The 15,147-nt window shown below is 34.9% G+C and overlaps 1 protein-coding gene across 3 annotated transcripts in view; it reads right to left on the minus strand.

Moving 5' to 3' along the window:
- Window positions 1-15,147, minus strand: part of LOC115440957 (homeobox protein 10) — a 76,665-nt gene that overhangs the window by 58,696 nt on the left and 2,822 nt on the right. For all 3 annotated transcript variants that reach the window (XM_037447413.1, XM_030165490.2, XM_037447411.1), the window contains exon 2: window positions 6,119-6,834. In XM_037447413.1, the coding sequence (XP_037303310.1) occupies window positions 6,119-6,740 (622 nt within the window). In that variant the 5' untranslated portion in view covers window positions 6,741-6,834. The remainder of the gene's footprint in view (window positions 1-6,118; window positions 6,835-15,147) is intronic.

The raw sequence follows: 15,147 nt of genomic DNA on the forward strand, positions 1-15,147 counted from the left end.
ACTAAAGCCCAAAAAACACGCAATGACAGACCAAGGCGTGTTGCTAACTTAATTGGAAGACTGGGGATTAAGAGTGGGAATGATGTGGTGTTTTTCAATTATAATACAAGTTTTTCTCACGGCTATGCCTGCGTGAAAATATTCTTGGAAAAAAACACTATTGTGTTTTAGGATAAAAGTTAGCCTATGTATTAATCAAGAATTTTGAGTACCTGTATGCAAATATAAATCGGTTGCTTTTAATCATTCCATCATCTTCTCAAGTTGGCATTCATAGTAATTTGTGCATACAATAACAAGGCACTTTGTTAGCCACCAGCCCTACGACAATCGACAGTCGCCATTCGTCAGCAAATAAAACACGCGCCATTTTCGATTGACGCAACACAAACCGACATTAACATAGCTGGATGATATTAATCCGCATAAATTTACTCTAAAAATAAATTGGCAACCCTCGAAACGAGCGGCGCAGCTGCACCGACCAATACCTTACTGCTAAGTCTTTCTGCATTAGAAACGGTGATGCACTGCAGTTTAAACCTTAATTAATGAATTCAGAGTTGGTATTGCGTTATATCGTATGAATTCAACAATCGGAGTCTTGTATTCTAGATGTCTTTTGAGATTTCACGCGGAATTTGAGGAACAAAATATGGAATTAAGTCAAGAATACACTCCTAATACGCTAATGCTTAGCATTTTCATTAGAATGGTGATTGTTTGCAAGATAGATTCGTTGTTTCCATGTTAGATTGGACCAAACATTTCAGAACCACATCGTTATACTTTAAAACAATGGCCTGCACTAGAAATCCTCTAGCGAGTAATATTCCATTAAATGGAGTGTGAGGAAGCAACTATTTAAAATAACAAACCTATCAGTACTCAATACCAGGTAAAATATGGAATGCTGTTTCTAAAACATAAACTGTAAACGAAGTAACTGCACGTCTTTTTTTAATTATAATTCTTTTTTTAAATCATGTAGTTTACAAAGCGCGCTATGTTATTTAAAATCAATCCACAGATTCCTTATTCCCAAACCCCGGAGTATCGTTTGCGATGCAGAATCCGCCGCCAGTTCCACTTTGGGCCCGATTAATGCGTTATAGATGGTACAGATACAGATAATAACTGAATGTAAGTGAATGCGAGCCCGGAATAGGCGCGTAATGACACATCGAAGTGTAGACAGGCTTATACGAACGACGTGATGCGTCTTCTATTTTAAAAGGCCTATTAATGCTAAAGGTTTCTCTGTAACGCGAATCAATGATTTATTTCAAATACTGGTTGGTTTTTCTGATTAATTAAGTAAACGATACTGAATATAAAAGTGGAACGAGTTTGTCTCCCACTCTATAGCGGACATGTTAAGGATCCGGGGTACTTTTATCTCCAGTAAGAGAGCGGTATGATTCCTTCGACCGTCGGGACGTGAGGCTTCTGATTAAGATTACGTACAATAAGACTTCTAAGTCGTAGCTTATGAGGCAAAACCCCTATCTACAGATATAGTATCTTAGTAATAGATAATATTATCGCATAGCCCTAAGAACAATGGCTGCCATACTGTCTGTTCAACAATTCAATTTTTTTTTGCAATTTACGCGATTGTAATCTGTTTTGTAAGCCAATAAATCAATGGCAATGTCACCCGTGCCTAACTTCAGACCAACCGACCAAATTCAGCAACCATACTAGCAATGTATACAGTCACCCGTGACTAACTTCAAGCCAACCATTTAGCAACCAAGCTACTTACAGACAAAAAATCAATTTCTCTCGACAGTAATAGACCAGTAATCATGCATCATCCACACATTGACTTCCTCCAACTATTTACAACACCATTCGACAAAACCCAGGCTTAGTGTAATCTCGCGGATACCGCCGCAGCACTCACAATAATTTAAGACACCATTTCCCGTCTCATCGGGCTTACCATACCAATCAACAGCCTGATTCATTGAAATAGTATTTTCGCGTGATTTTAGCAAGGAATCACTTTTCACAGGTATCGGACCAGTAATAAATGTGATCAAGTATTGTAGGTATGTTAAAATAATTGGTGTTTTTATACGTTTTACTCGCTATTCCGTCGGTGTCAAAGGATTCATGGATTAAAAGTTTTGATATACATTTACTAGATATAAAGAAGCCTGTATGTCAAGCTAGGACATACCTATCTTTGCACCAAATTACATATTAATCCATTCAGCAATGACTGAATTAATTTAAATCACCTTCAAAAACGTAACATTTCTAATCGTCGCATCATTTCTTAATAGGAATGTTTATAGATGATTAACCTAAAGAGTAATTTGTCTCACACTCAAATTAGACGTAAATAAGAAAGACTAAACACTAAACATTTACCAACGTTAAAAACGCTCGGAATCTATCAAACACAATCATTAAAGCAATAATACGTATAAAGATCAATAAAATACAAAAACACGCCTCAATCGAAGCCACTAATGTTATTATTACCCGCACTATAAAATGAACACTTCGCGCCGTCTCTCCACGTCCAATTGAACTTGATTTACAACTCGGCCGGTTTATAACCTGGCACGACCTCTTCGTGGAATATTATTCGTTTATTTGGCCTCGTGTGTGGTATCATGGTATTGGTAACGTTTTGGGGCTAATTGGTGTAAGAGGTTTAAATGACCCTTGTTGGAGTTGATGATGGTCGAATATAGAGTAAGTGTCGATTTGGTTTAGAGTTTTGATTACATGTACTCACGCTTTGTCTTCTAAGCAATAGGTAGATGTAATTGTTTCATATCTTAATTATGCCATCGTAGGTCTGTCTGGCTTCTTATTTTTAGTTGGGAAATACAAAGATAAATTCAGTAAATAAAGGAGAATGCCCATTTTTGTATGAAAATTGGGCTACGCTTGCGTCTGTACAAAACCTTCACTAAACTATAGGAAATATATCCTAAATCTTATATAAATTGAAATCAATTGGATATTCGATGGGAGTTCGGAGTAATCAGAATTTTTATAACTCGGTTATTTTGAGGTTAAGTATGGACTGCAGAATGTACGGTAGAAAGTACCTACGTGCCTAATTAAGTTCAATATTGCAGAACCTACTTGATATTGCTATAAACAATTATTGGACATTCTTTTCACTTAGCTTTAATCGCCCTTATAAGAAACTGATAGGTATTACCATATCTGATGAGACGAAGCTCCAATAAAACTTCTACGACAGTATGGCGGAATATTAGTTTTCCCACTGAGCATATACTTCCCGACCGTTTGTGTAAGTACATATTTTTCTGACTTATGCCTTATTCAATTACATGGATTAAATTAATCTTTATTTTCACCTACCATTATCTCATTTCAATATGGCGTCAACTCATTTGTAGAATAGATTCAGCTTAGTTTTTTATGACCAGCGGCATGCCTGACACCCCAGCCCTCTTTGGAGGATTCCGATCCCAGGCAAGTCATGTTAGACACCGAGATAAAATGTTGTTTGGCGTGGAAATCGAACAGGAACCCAGGAACTAACTTCACAGCCTGATTAGGCTAATAGTTACTTATCATAGGAAAAGAAAATAAAGCAAGAAATACGAAATCCGATGTATATTTTTATATAGATGTGTATTTTTGATAGATATGGCTTCCCAGAAAACAAACAAGAACTTGATGTGGACGCAGGACTGTGAATGACTTCTTGCAGTGCTGGTCGGGTCATGTCATGTTGTTGTTGTCTGTGAAACTCTCTATTAACTGATCTCCAGCAGGCAGCACAAATTCATTCCAGCCTTGAAACCTAAAATATAATGTAGAAGTTGAGTAAACATGTTCAGATTATTATTATTGTTAAACTGTTTTCTTTAGCTTTTGCAAGATTTTTCCCACATTGGGGATACGTTAATAATAATCTACATAACTTACAAACTGGATAGCTTGTCTAAGAAATATACTTATCGTTGCTGTGGCACCGCAATGGTGCAGTTAATACACCGCCGGGATATGCCGTCTCGATTAACTGTCCTGGGACAAGGCTCTAGAAGACATTGTGTTGGTAACTGAAAACCTTCCGTCTCAAAGTTCGGAACACACACTATACACCTTGTTTCTTAACAGTGAATTTCTCGACTCAACATTAAAATACATAAGAATAACACTCCGATCTTGAGTTAAATATTTAAATAATGAAATATTTTCATTCAGACAAATCTAAAGTGTCAAAATGTCATTAATTTCAGTTGCCAGTGTAAGAAAAATCAGTACCCATATATTCATTTAATTAAAAATAAAGTCCAGACATGTTTAAGCTGACTTTAGTATTTCTGTCAATGCAAGTAAAACTCGCCATTTGTTTGTTTTTAGAAGGATTAATATTTTATCTTTTTTTACCAGCTATTTGCAGTTTGGTCATAATTATTAAGTAAAATATATATTTTTTATAACAATATTTTTGTTTAATGAATAATATATTAATCCATATATTATAGATTCAAGTACAAGCACATTTATTGTGCATATTAACTTTTTTATTCCATTTAAAAGGGGAATTTGTTATAAATTGGTATCAATTCGCCATATTGGCAGTAAATTATCCGGTGTTTGATTTGCAACAATTTAACAACTTTTTTTTTATATCTTTAAAACCCCTGTTTGCTTATGACTGAAATAAATACAAATGAAGTAATAATTAAAATGATGATTTCTGTAGATATTTGGTTTAGACGCATGACTGACGCAAAGATAGCCTGGTTTTGGGCATTGTCTTTTGATAAAAACAATTAATCTGTTAACACGGTACTATACGAAACATGATAAGATTTTTTAACTGGTGAAGAGTTGGATTCACGAGACAATTTTGGTAACCCAGTTCACTTTAATTATGTATTAAGATTTACATAACCAATTATATTTCGCCCGAATCAGACACCATATCGTCATGTTATGGCTTTGTTGTCGGTGGCATCAATAGTATCATACTTTTAATTGTATTTATTACCTATTCTAATATATAAAGCTGAAGAGTCACTTGATCGCACTAATCTCAGGAACTTCTAAACCGATATTTTTTTCACTAATAGGAAATTACATTACTCCTCAGTGCTATAGGGATACTTTACTCCCGCCTTTGCACCATCTAGTTGCAAAGATAGAAGAAACCTTCAAACGTCCGACACAAAGGCGACGTGTTGCGGCGCAGGCTTAATATTAGTATTCCTTCAGAAGTGTAAGGGCGCCTTCAACTTTGCTGCTCTCAGCAAAACTACAAAATGCTATGCACCTGACTCGTCACTAGTCATATGAATTGATGTTACTCTGAACGTACGTGTTTTTTTTATACAGATTTATAATGCAGCGCTGATCCAGCAATTCATTCGCGCTTCACTTATCGTCTTTGAAGGCGCCTTAATAATTATAACTTATAAAATAAAATAGATATAAATCTAAATAAACTTTGGATTAGGAACTCATAACTTCTGATAAAGTATTCAGTCTAGGAGATGATGAAAATAATAATAATGATAATGATGATATCGATAAAGTCGATGTCGATATAATATTAATAAAGTAAGGTAAAGCTTATCATATTAATTTATAAAAAAATACTACAAATGCGATAAACTACCCAAAAGGATCATACCAAAATGATATCATCCGAGACATAATATAACAGCCCAACCATGAGCACGTGATGTGGCGAGTGAGGACATAGTCATGATCGAAAATTACTGCCGGGTCTTTCAAACTTTATACCTCATTACCAATAAAAGTTAGGTGTTTGAACTAATCATTATGTCACATTTTTCGGTCAGCTTCAATGGTCAAAGACATGACATAGATTTCTTTATTCGTTAATCACTTGGAGCACATAAACGTATGTAGTATATTAAACCCCCTTTTTTATAAACGAGATTTCACAAAGAGTGTTTAAATGTGTCGAACTGAAAGACATTCGTTTCTTATACATTCGTTCTAATTATACCGACCTATCGTCCTGAATATTCCTCAGTTCATCGTAAAATAAGTAAATAAAAATGTCACACACACTTTCTCTAACATACCAATGCCATTATAATGTCCTCAACTCTAAGATTTGGACTGTCTTTTCTTAACTTACCTTTTCCAATTTTGTCTTCATCCAGTGCAGGATTCCACCCCGACTCCTTGAACTTCGGCACGGACAAATTGAGCGGTTGGTCATAACACTTCACATCACACACTTTGTCACATTCGCTTTCACTAGTCCTCACTGCTTTCTGCACTAATTGTTCTTGCAATTTGTTCTTATGTAACATTAAACTATATCTCTTCTCGTCTGTTTGTACGTTACTCTTTTCCGTAAGGTTTTTAACATCAAAATTCCTCTTAACATTAATTAATGCACTCGTATTTTTCCTCGCTTCATTTTGACTTGATATACCTAGTATGTATTCTATGGTGTGTGGCGTAGGCTTTTTTGGCGGCTTCCCATACACATGCGGATGCCACGACGGTTCATATGTTTCTTCCTTTTTGATTTCTTCATTGTGAGATTCCTTGACCTCATCGTCAGTTACTATCAGCTCCTCTTCCTTATCATCTTCTACGTTAATCTTCTCTTCAACGTCAGGACTCAATCTTTCCACGTCATACTGGTATTCATAGTTAGTGTTAAGTTTACTGTCAGCTTGCTCGATGATATTGGGTGGTACGTAAGCTGCTACAACAGTTTGCATCTCTTCTTCAACGTCGGAGCTCATGTGTTGTTTTTTTTAGCTTCTATCACAGAAAGACATGTTTATTTTTTTATTATAAGTGGCTTTGATGTTGCGCTCGGTTAATGCGTTCGGTTTCCTGTAACAAACATTCCGAGTTAGCGAGTGTAATAGAGCTATGATGTTAAAGGATCTCGTGCTGATATTTAACGGATTTGTTTATGATCTTTGTATGAACAGATTTGAATGCTTTATTGTCGGTTTATAGGTTATTTGAGTTGAAATAGATCGTTGAATTTATGCAATGTATTTGTTATTTTCTATGTAATATCGGCACTTCTTTGGTGAAGGTTTTTAAACATAAAGTGACTGATGGTAAGTAAGTTATAATCACCATCAATCGTGTAGTGGCAAAAGAATAATAAAACCTTAAACAAGATTTAACGAAATTAATCATTAATATTTAGAAATAAAAACGGAAACCTTTATTAAAAACTAAAAAAGGCGTTCAAGCATCCTTCAGGCATCTCAGGCCATCTTTAATCTTTTAACCCCAAATATCAATTCGAAACACGATAATTGCGAATACAAAACGATTGAAACATCAAAGAGTACATGCTCTATCGAGTGCCGACCCCTCCCGATCGCTCCCGAGCCCTCCCGATGGTCCCTCACGCACACAACACGGATCGACTCACATCGGCGGATGCTGAATGATTTTTATTGGTAACGTGAATTATGGTTGTCACGTTTGAGTTTTGTACAAATTAATTTATTTCATTATATTTGAGTGGCTCATAGTTGTTTCTAACAATGAACGTTAAAATAACTAAATGCAATAAGCCGATAACTACCTAATGCATATACAAATTATGGTGTATTTTAACTATATTAATGATGACAATAATTTTGTTTTTTTTTTGCAAGTGACCACGTTCCGGTGCTGAACATTCTAGCTAGTATAATTATTGTGTATCATGATGCTTATTATCTACTGTTAAGCAAGGCATTTGCTCGTCTCGACATTGTTTGTCATAAATTCATAAAAAAAAATCGACAACTTTACGATAGTTTTTTAGATTATGTAGATTTTTTTAATAAACAGAAGTTATGCCCCCAGATCTTATTTTTTAAAGTATTCCACAGACAAATTTTGTACCTCGGTATTCTTTTTTCTTCTTTATTCGTTTCGACTTAAACCTATAAGTTGTGTAAATTTGTAGATAATATGATAAAATATCTAGAAATAACGATCAATTGTCAATCACTATAAAGGCTGCCAGCAATAATTCTAGCTACTGCAGACACATAGCTTTATTTGTTTGACATTTTATATAAATTCTACGGTTTAATTTTGATAAGTTTTTCAAACGCGTGACAGCCCTAAACCCGCTCAATTGAAACAAAGCTCGGTGGACGGGAGAAGCCGTCAAATGATAGCCCTCGCCGAACACACGGACAAGCAATAAGACTTACTACACATTTACTTCTCGATTGTGTACTGAGAAATTTTATAATGTGGCGTCAATGACTTTAGCGAAGTAATAATGGAATAGAGTTAATATTTTGGTCTTTATACTCTGTACTAGTGGCGAAGCGTCCATACAATCCGATTCCCGTCGACTTCCCTTTTAGATTTATTTACTTTTGTTTTAGTTTTTGTTTTCTATTAAATTGAGCGCGATATGTTAACTAAGGCAATTTTTTTTGCCTCGAGTTTCCTTTTGAAACATTGCACCCTTCGCCACTGCACTGTACCTTATTTTACTACAACACATGTTATAAAGGAGTGTGTAAAATTCGTTTAGTGTTTATTTCAAGACAACAAACATATCTTTAAACAGATTTAAATAATCTTTGGCAAAGTTTATATGTCTTGAAAAATAATAGGCTTCTCCTTATCCCAAAATAATACAGGTTGCGATTTTTATTCCACCTTCCTTACAGGCTGAAAATATAACCATTTTTAATATTACTTCAGAATAATTTAGCTTTATAGATAAAAATTTCCTAGACTACATTGATACAATCATGCCAACAATTTAATACAATACGCAACATTTAAATCATCAAACACACAAGCCAAATATTGACTGCAACTTTTGTTCGGTGCGCGCGCGAACGCCCAAGTTTATAAAGCAATGAATTTAAATGGCGTGTGTGGGTGGTTTGTAATGTTTCGACACGTAATCACAATGCTTATTTAATGATACGACTATAAAAATGAATTTTATACAGAGGTACTTAATGGTGTTGCCTTATATCTTGGTGTCCAAGTGATAGCCAAGATAGGAATGAAACGAATTGCCCAGACGATAGTCCGCAAGTTCAAAACCATCTATAACAAACACCTCTGAATTTTGGATGACGTGTGGCTTATTTATCAATAAATTAATTCGCGGTAACGGTAAAGGAAAATATTATGAGAAAACCTACATACCTGAGAATTCTCCTTAAGCATTTGGAAGGTATATAAAGTTACCCCGCACTAGACCAGCGCGGGGGACTAACGCCTCAACCTTCTCAGTAGTAGAGGAGGCTCTTTCTCAGAAGTGCGCAGTGTATAATACAGGGCTGGTATTATTTTATTTATTTAGATTCTTGGAATATTTGCGCATCATACATTTGTTTCGTTTGGCGGTTGAACCTGCGGCTTACTCACATAGGCGTCTTATCACCCACTGCGCCATAGATACCTCAACAATAATTGCTTATTCGTATCGAACCTACAAGAAACATTTGAATGAATGACTAATACCTTTTATTTGTAAGGAAGTACGTGTCACCTCGCTAGTATAATGGCAAGGTATATGCACCATGGATCCAAAGGTATTGGGTTCGATCGTTTGATTAAGCAACAATTGAGTAATTTCAACACAACTTGCCCAAATGAATTGTCAAATAGACCCTTCATAAAATTGCAGAAAATTCCTTCTGCAATATGCTTTCAAGTTTAGTGCGTCGACTCTAAATTGCAATTAGACATGGCAACATAAGTTTAAAGTAAGAAATAAAGTGTTAAAACAGCCTTTAACAATGTTTATTAGCAAGAAGATCGATCAATTCGGCCTAAATAACCCGGCGTTAAGAAAGCGATGCAAATGCATCTATTTTCCAGCGGTTACATAACGCGATAGTGTTGTAACACATTGATGTCGATCGAACGTGACGCAACACTACGTGCTTCATCGATAAACTGTTGGCACAAGATATTCCAACAGACATTACATGGTACATCCTACTTAGTTATCATAATAATAATATCAGCCCTGTATTATATACTTGCCCACTGCTGAGCACGGGCCTCCTCTACTACTGAGAGGGATTAGGCCTTAGTCCACCACGCTGGCCTAGTGCGGATTGGTAGACTTCACACACCTTCGAAATTCCTATAGGAATCTTCTCAGATGTGCAGGTTTCCTCACGATGTTTTCCTTCACCGTTAAAACGAACGATAAATTCACAAAGAATACACAAAGAATGCCCTTGCGATTTGAACCTGCGGACATTCGTCTTGGCAGTCCGTTCCACACCCAACTAGACCATCGCCGCTTTTAGTTATAGCAGCCCTGTATTATATACCCACTGTTGGGAACGGACTTCGTCTATTATCAAAGCCTTAGTCTATAAAACTGGTCTAAATATTTCGGCATTCCTATGTAGAATTCGCAAGATTTTCCTTCACCGTAAACTTGATAAAACTTATCAAATAGAATTTGGAAATTATTTACAAACGATCGGACATATTATATTTATATTGCTGATTATGTATCGGTGTCCATTATCAGAAAAATTGACGTCAATACAAATTAAAACGTAAGCATTAATTGTTAAAATACGTGTTGCGAAATTTAATTGTTTTTCATAATTACACTTAATTGCAGTAATGAATGCGCGGCTAATCGTTTTAGTGCAATGAAACGCTTGTCAATTCTTAAATCGACATTTTTGACTTTTTATTATTACACTCGTAGGGTTGTTAAGAACAGGGGAGCAGCTATCGCCGTATCAGTGATACGGGGCCCCCGACCTTTGGGGCCCCTCTTAGCCCATACCTACTTTAAACTAAACGGGCGCCCAAAAGTTCGCACTGCCCTTAAGAGCCCCCAACAAATATAGATATAGGGCCGCTCTATGGCAAAATACGCTACTGGTTAAGCTAGAGGGTTTTTCTGACTGTCGCCATATTCCATCATCATATTTGGTCTGTATACTTGGGTACGTAGATAAATAATATAAACTTAATTATTAAATGTTTGAGTCATAAAATAGACAAATATCAAGCGTTTAACCTTGTTATGACACTTATTATATCTTTATTCTGGAAATCTTTTTTCAGTCATGTTACATATGCTTAGTAAACATAGCTTCTACGCGATATTTCTGTTGTCTAAGCATTAGTTTACAAATAGAACATCAACAATTAAGTTCAATTATTAAAGCTCTCTGGAGCTACTTATATTTATCTTTCACTATTATAATCAAAATAATAAATATTGAAACAATAACATGTAAACTACGAAAACTTATCCCCAACATTATTTAAGCAGGGGAACTGCTTTGAAGCCAAAAAATGTATCCATCGAATCCACTAATTTTACACATCCATTTTTAACAGATTGCACAATTCTCCAGAACATGAATGAACATTAACTAATGCAAGCGTCGGCACCTCTCATCTGACGCCATCAAAACATCATCAAAAACATATTAAAACAACTATAAATTAATTCACAAAAATCAAAGAGACATCAAAAAGGATCTAATTCAGGAAACGATGACAGCTGTCAAACGAGCGCCGCCATCTTGTTTGCGCATCCGATGTTACAAAAGCAAAATTAATTTGTTAATTTCTCTAAACATTTAAATGTGTAATAAAAGTGTGGTGCTTGCAGTCGGTTGGATCAAAGAGGCCCACACGCCGCGCGCTTCCGTGGCTTTGTGGGCCGTGTCGCGTCCACACGTCGTTATCTCTTAATATCATAATCTATGGGCGGTGTAATTGGTTCTTTTTTATTCGAATCCCTTTGGATATCGGGTTGCGGTTTGTGTAGGTTGTGTACGGGTTAAATGGTTTTAAACTTGGTTATTATAATTAACGATAGTATTTTTGACCATTCCAGTCATGAATTGAGCTCTATTAGAAATTAATTGAATGTCTAATTGAAATCTTACGGAGTCCGGTGTTCAAAATAATTATCATTATTGTATTTGTTCCTTTAAATCCACAAATATTGTAAGTTCATTGCCAAATGTTTCTTACACACATACGCTATGTTGTATTAACCAAAATGTTATATCCTTCCTATCAATAAACAGACTGCAGAATGGCTCTACAAAAAATAAAATTTTCTGTATCATCACAACTCCACTTTTGGTTCGCTGCAACGTCCAAAAAAAGTTCGAAGAATATAGATAACTAACCAATTAATATATAGATATAATCTATATAAATCAGCAACTAATTGTAGGATATATTTTATATCCGCCCAAATATTGACCACCGCACACAAGATGTTAAAACTCGCCAAGTGGCCCATGTAAATGTATCGCGTTTTCGGGATCAGCCTTTGTATCCGGTTCCAACAAGCCGGCATAATGGTGTTGACTGCCGAGGGGTAATCGTCTCTCGTCAGTCGACATTCTATTGGACCCCACTCCACTTACCATCAAGTGCAGTGGAGGCACTTTGCACGTCTAAAACAAATAGTAGTAAAAGATTTTAACAACACACACATCATGCCTTTACCCCCGAAGGATTGGTAGATGTGCAACCAGGGCAAATTTCGCCATGTGTGTTTCGTTCCATAGTATGTTAGGAGGCGAGCTTATTACCATATCAGACTGATACTAAGTGGAAATCTCAATATCACTTTATCAAATTCGAATCCGGAACTCAGAGCGGTGTTGTATCGCCGACACCATTACATCGCCGAAATAATAAGAACGATTTTAGGTAGTTTATATCTTGCAAACAGGCATTTTTTTTAGTTATAATGTAGATCATTTATTTTTGACTTGCTTAGACATATTATGGAAAAATATTCACGGTTAGATGAGTAAAAATCCTACAAATTCGTTAATAATAATAATTTTAACGTCATATCTCTTTCTCTGTTTACTATGTCAAAAAGCGTCTTTTGAAAAAAAGATCTTTTTTAAGTATCAACTTAATATTAAGAACTTGTAATATATAAATTTTACAATTAATATTAACTTTTTTTTTCCATTTAAAGTAAACTTAATAACCGCTTAATGATTAGGATGAAATTTTACAAATACCAATCCTGGACTCAGAATAGTTCATGTTTATCCTGGAACAGGAAACAGTAAGATTTTTTATACCAAGGAAAAATTTTCCATCTGGCGACGCTGTGAACAAAACTCAGCAATTAAATGAATTATATTTAATATTTCCAAAATTAGGTTTTTTGACATATGTCATCTATACTTCAATACTATTATATGTATAAATCTGAAGAGTTTGTTTGTTTAGACGCGCTAATATCAGGAACTACTGGTTCGAATTGAAAAATTTTCTAAGTGTTGGATAGCCTATTTATCTAGAAAGACTATAGGCTATATAACATCACGCTATGACCAATAAGAGACCCTCACAAACTACCCAACGGATTTCGATGAAATTTGGTATGGACTATACTGCCGTGCTAAGCGCAAAAGCGGTACTTATCTCAAAAGAAAAACAAAATCTTGATTTTTATATCGTCAGATAGCTTAAAGAAATACCCATCCAATGAACTTACCTAAATAACGGTATCTTGTTTAGAACTTGTTAAAAAAACCTTAAAATAGTTTCTCTATCTCAGTTTTACATACAAAAATATAAAACTAAATTTACAAAACTTCGATTATCTCGAAATAAGGTATCCCTGACATACCGCTTTCGCGCTTAGCACAGCAATATAGATAGTTTGAGTTCCTTGGAAAGACATACGCTACTTTTATCCCGCAAAAACATTTTCACGTGGCCGAAACCGCGAGCAATAGTTAGTGGCATATGATGTAACATTGGTTTTTATAGTTCCTTATCAAATTATATTAATGTAATATGCACGTAAGTTATTATCGCAATATTGCTTAGTTGTATGATAAATGTCCAATTATTTATTTCCAATCGTACATTGGATTTCCAAATTGTAATTGTTGAAAGGAGATTAAATACAATATTAATGTTTTATGGCGTGTTATCTATGCCTTTTGCCTTTATCATGCCTGTGTTAATTGTCTACTGCTGTATTCTATGGTTATATAATCTGTTCCAATGTAATTTATATTGTAGTAAAAATATAATTTAGCAGTCATGTCGTAAATAAATTATTACACTATTTAATTAGGAACATTTATGAACTAAATTGTTTTGAATCAAAGGCATTAACAGTATAGTTAGCTATAGGCAAAATGTATGCTCTAAAATTATTACCAAATGTTAATAAGTTGTTGTCTTATTTTGAAATGTTCGTGTAAAAGGATGTCACAGCGCCCTAAGTTATTAACACATAAATAACATATTTACTGAAAATATTCTAATATGTGTATTAAAAACGTGTAAATCACGTTATGGAAAAAATGTGAAGTATTTTATATTGATGTGTTGCTAGTTTACGGAAGATTGAGTAACCGTCGCACGAACGCAAATTTTTGTATGACAATCTTTTCAATGTCCGCTCTACATAATATTAGGACTTGTTTCGAATCAATTATTGAATGGACCAAGTATTGGGAAGGTTCAAATCTTTAGTCAAAGGATTTAGATGCGCTGTTCGTTTTAGTTTCTCTGCAGTCTACAAAATGTGTAGAAGCGGTATTATAACAGAAAACTAACTCGAATTGTCATTCGCGATGGAGTTTGATACGGTTAGTGAGGTGCTGAATATATCATTTTTCCCAAACCCGGCTTCAGTAAAAGTAACATACCTCAAGAGGATCTTTCTGTATAGCATGCAGTGTATTACTACGCTGTGTTTTGTCATTAGATCTTTTGTACACTTCGACTGTTTATAAGATCATAGCCACCATGTTCATATAAACCATTTGATAGTAGAGCAGACGAGAAACTTTTTCGTCCCTTTTAAATGTATCAAATTAATATTCAAAGTCTCGTAACAATTTCATTTACTTATACATAAGTTCTTTCGTCCTTATAGTTTTATCTTCGCTTAAATGCATCAAATCAGAATTATTTTCAATAATTCATTGTCATATAAGAGAGTGTAATAAAAAAGACATTATTTAAAGATAATTCTTAGAATAGATCAAAATGAACATCAGAGAAGACAACACAACTCTACAATGGTATAGTGTCTCCTTCAGAAAAGACAAATATGCATCTTTGCTTGGCATATGCAGCTTTAAAATTTAATACTGGATAATTGTTCTTAACTTAATTTGGCTCTATATTAAGAGTAAACATAAAGCCAACAGGTCAATCAAA

This window comes from Manduca sexta, chromosome 6 (genome assembly GCF_014839805.1).
Source record: "Manduca sexta isolate Smith_Timp_Sample1 chromosome 6, JHU_Msex_v1.0, whole genome shotgun sequence".
NCBI lineage: Eukaryota > Metazoa > Arthropoda > Insecta > Lepidoptera > Sphingidae > Manduca > Manduca sexta.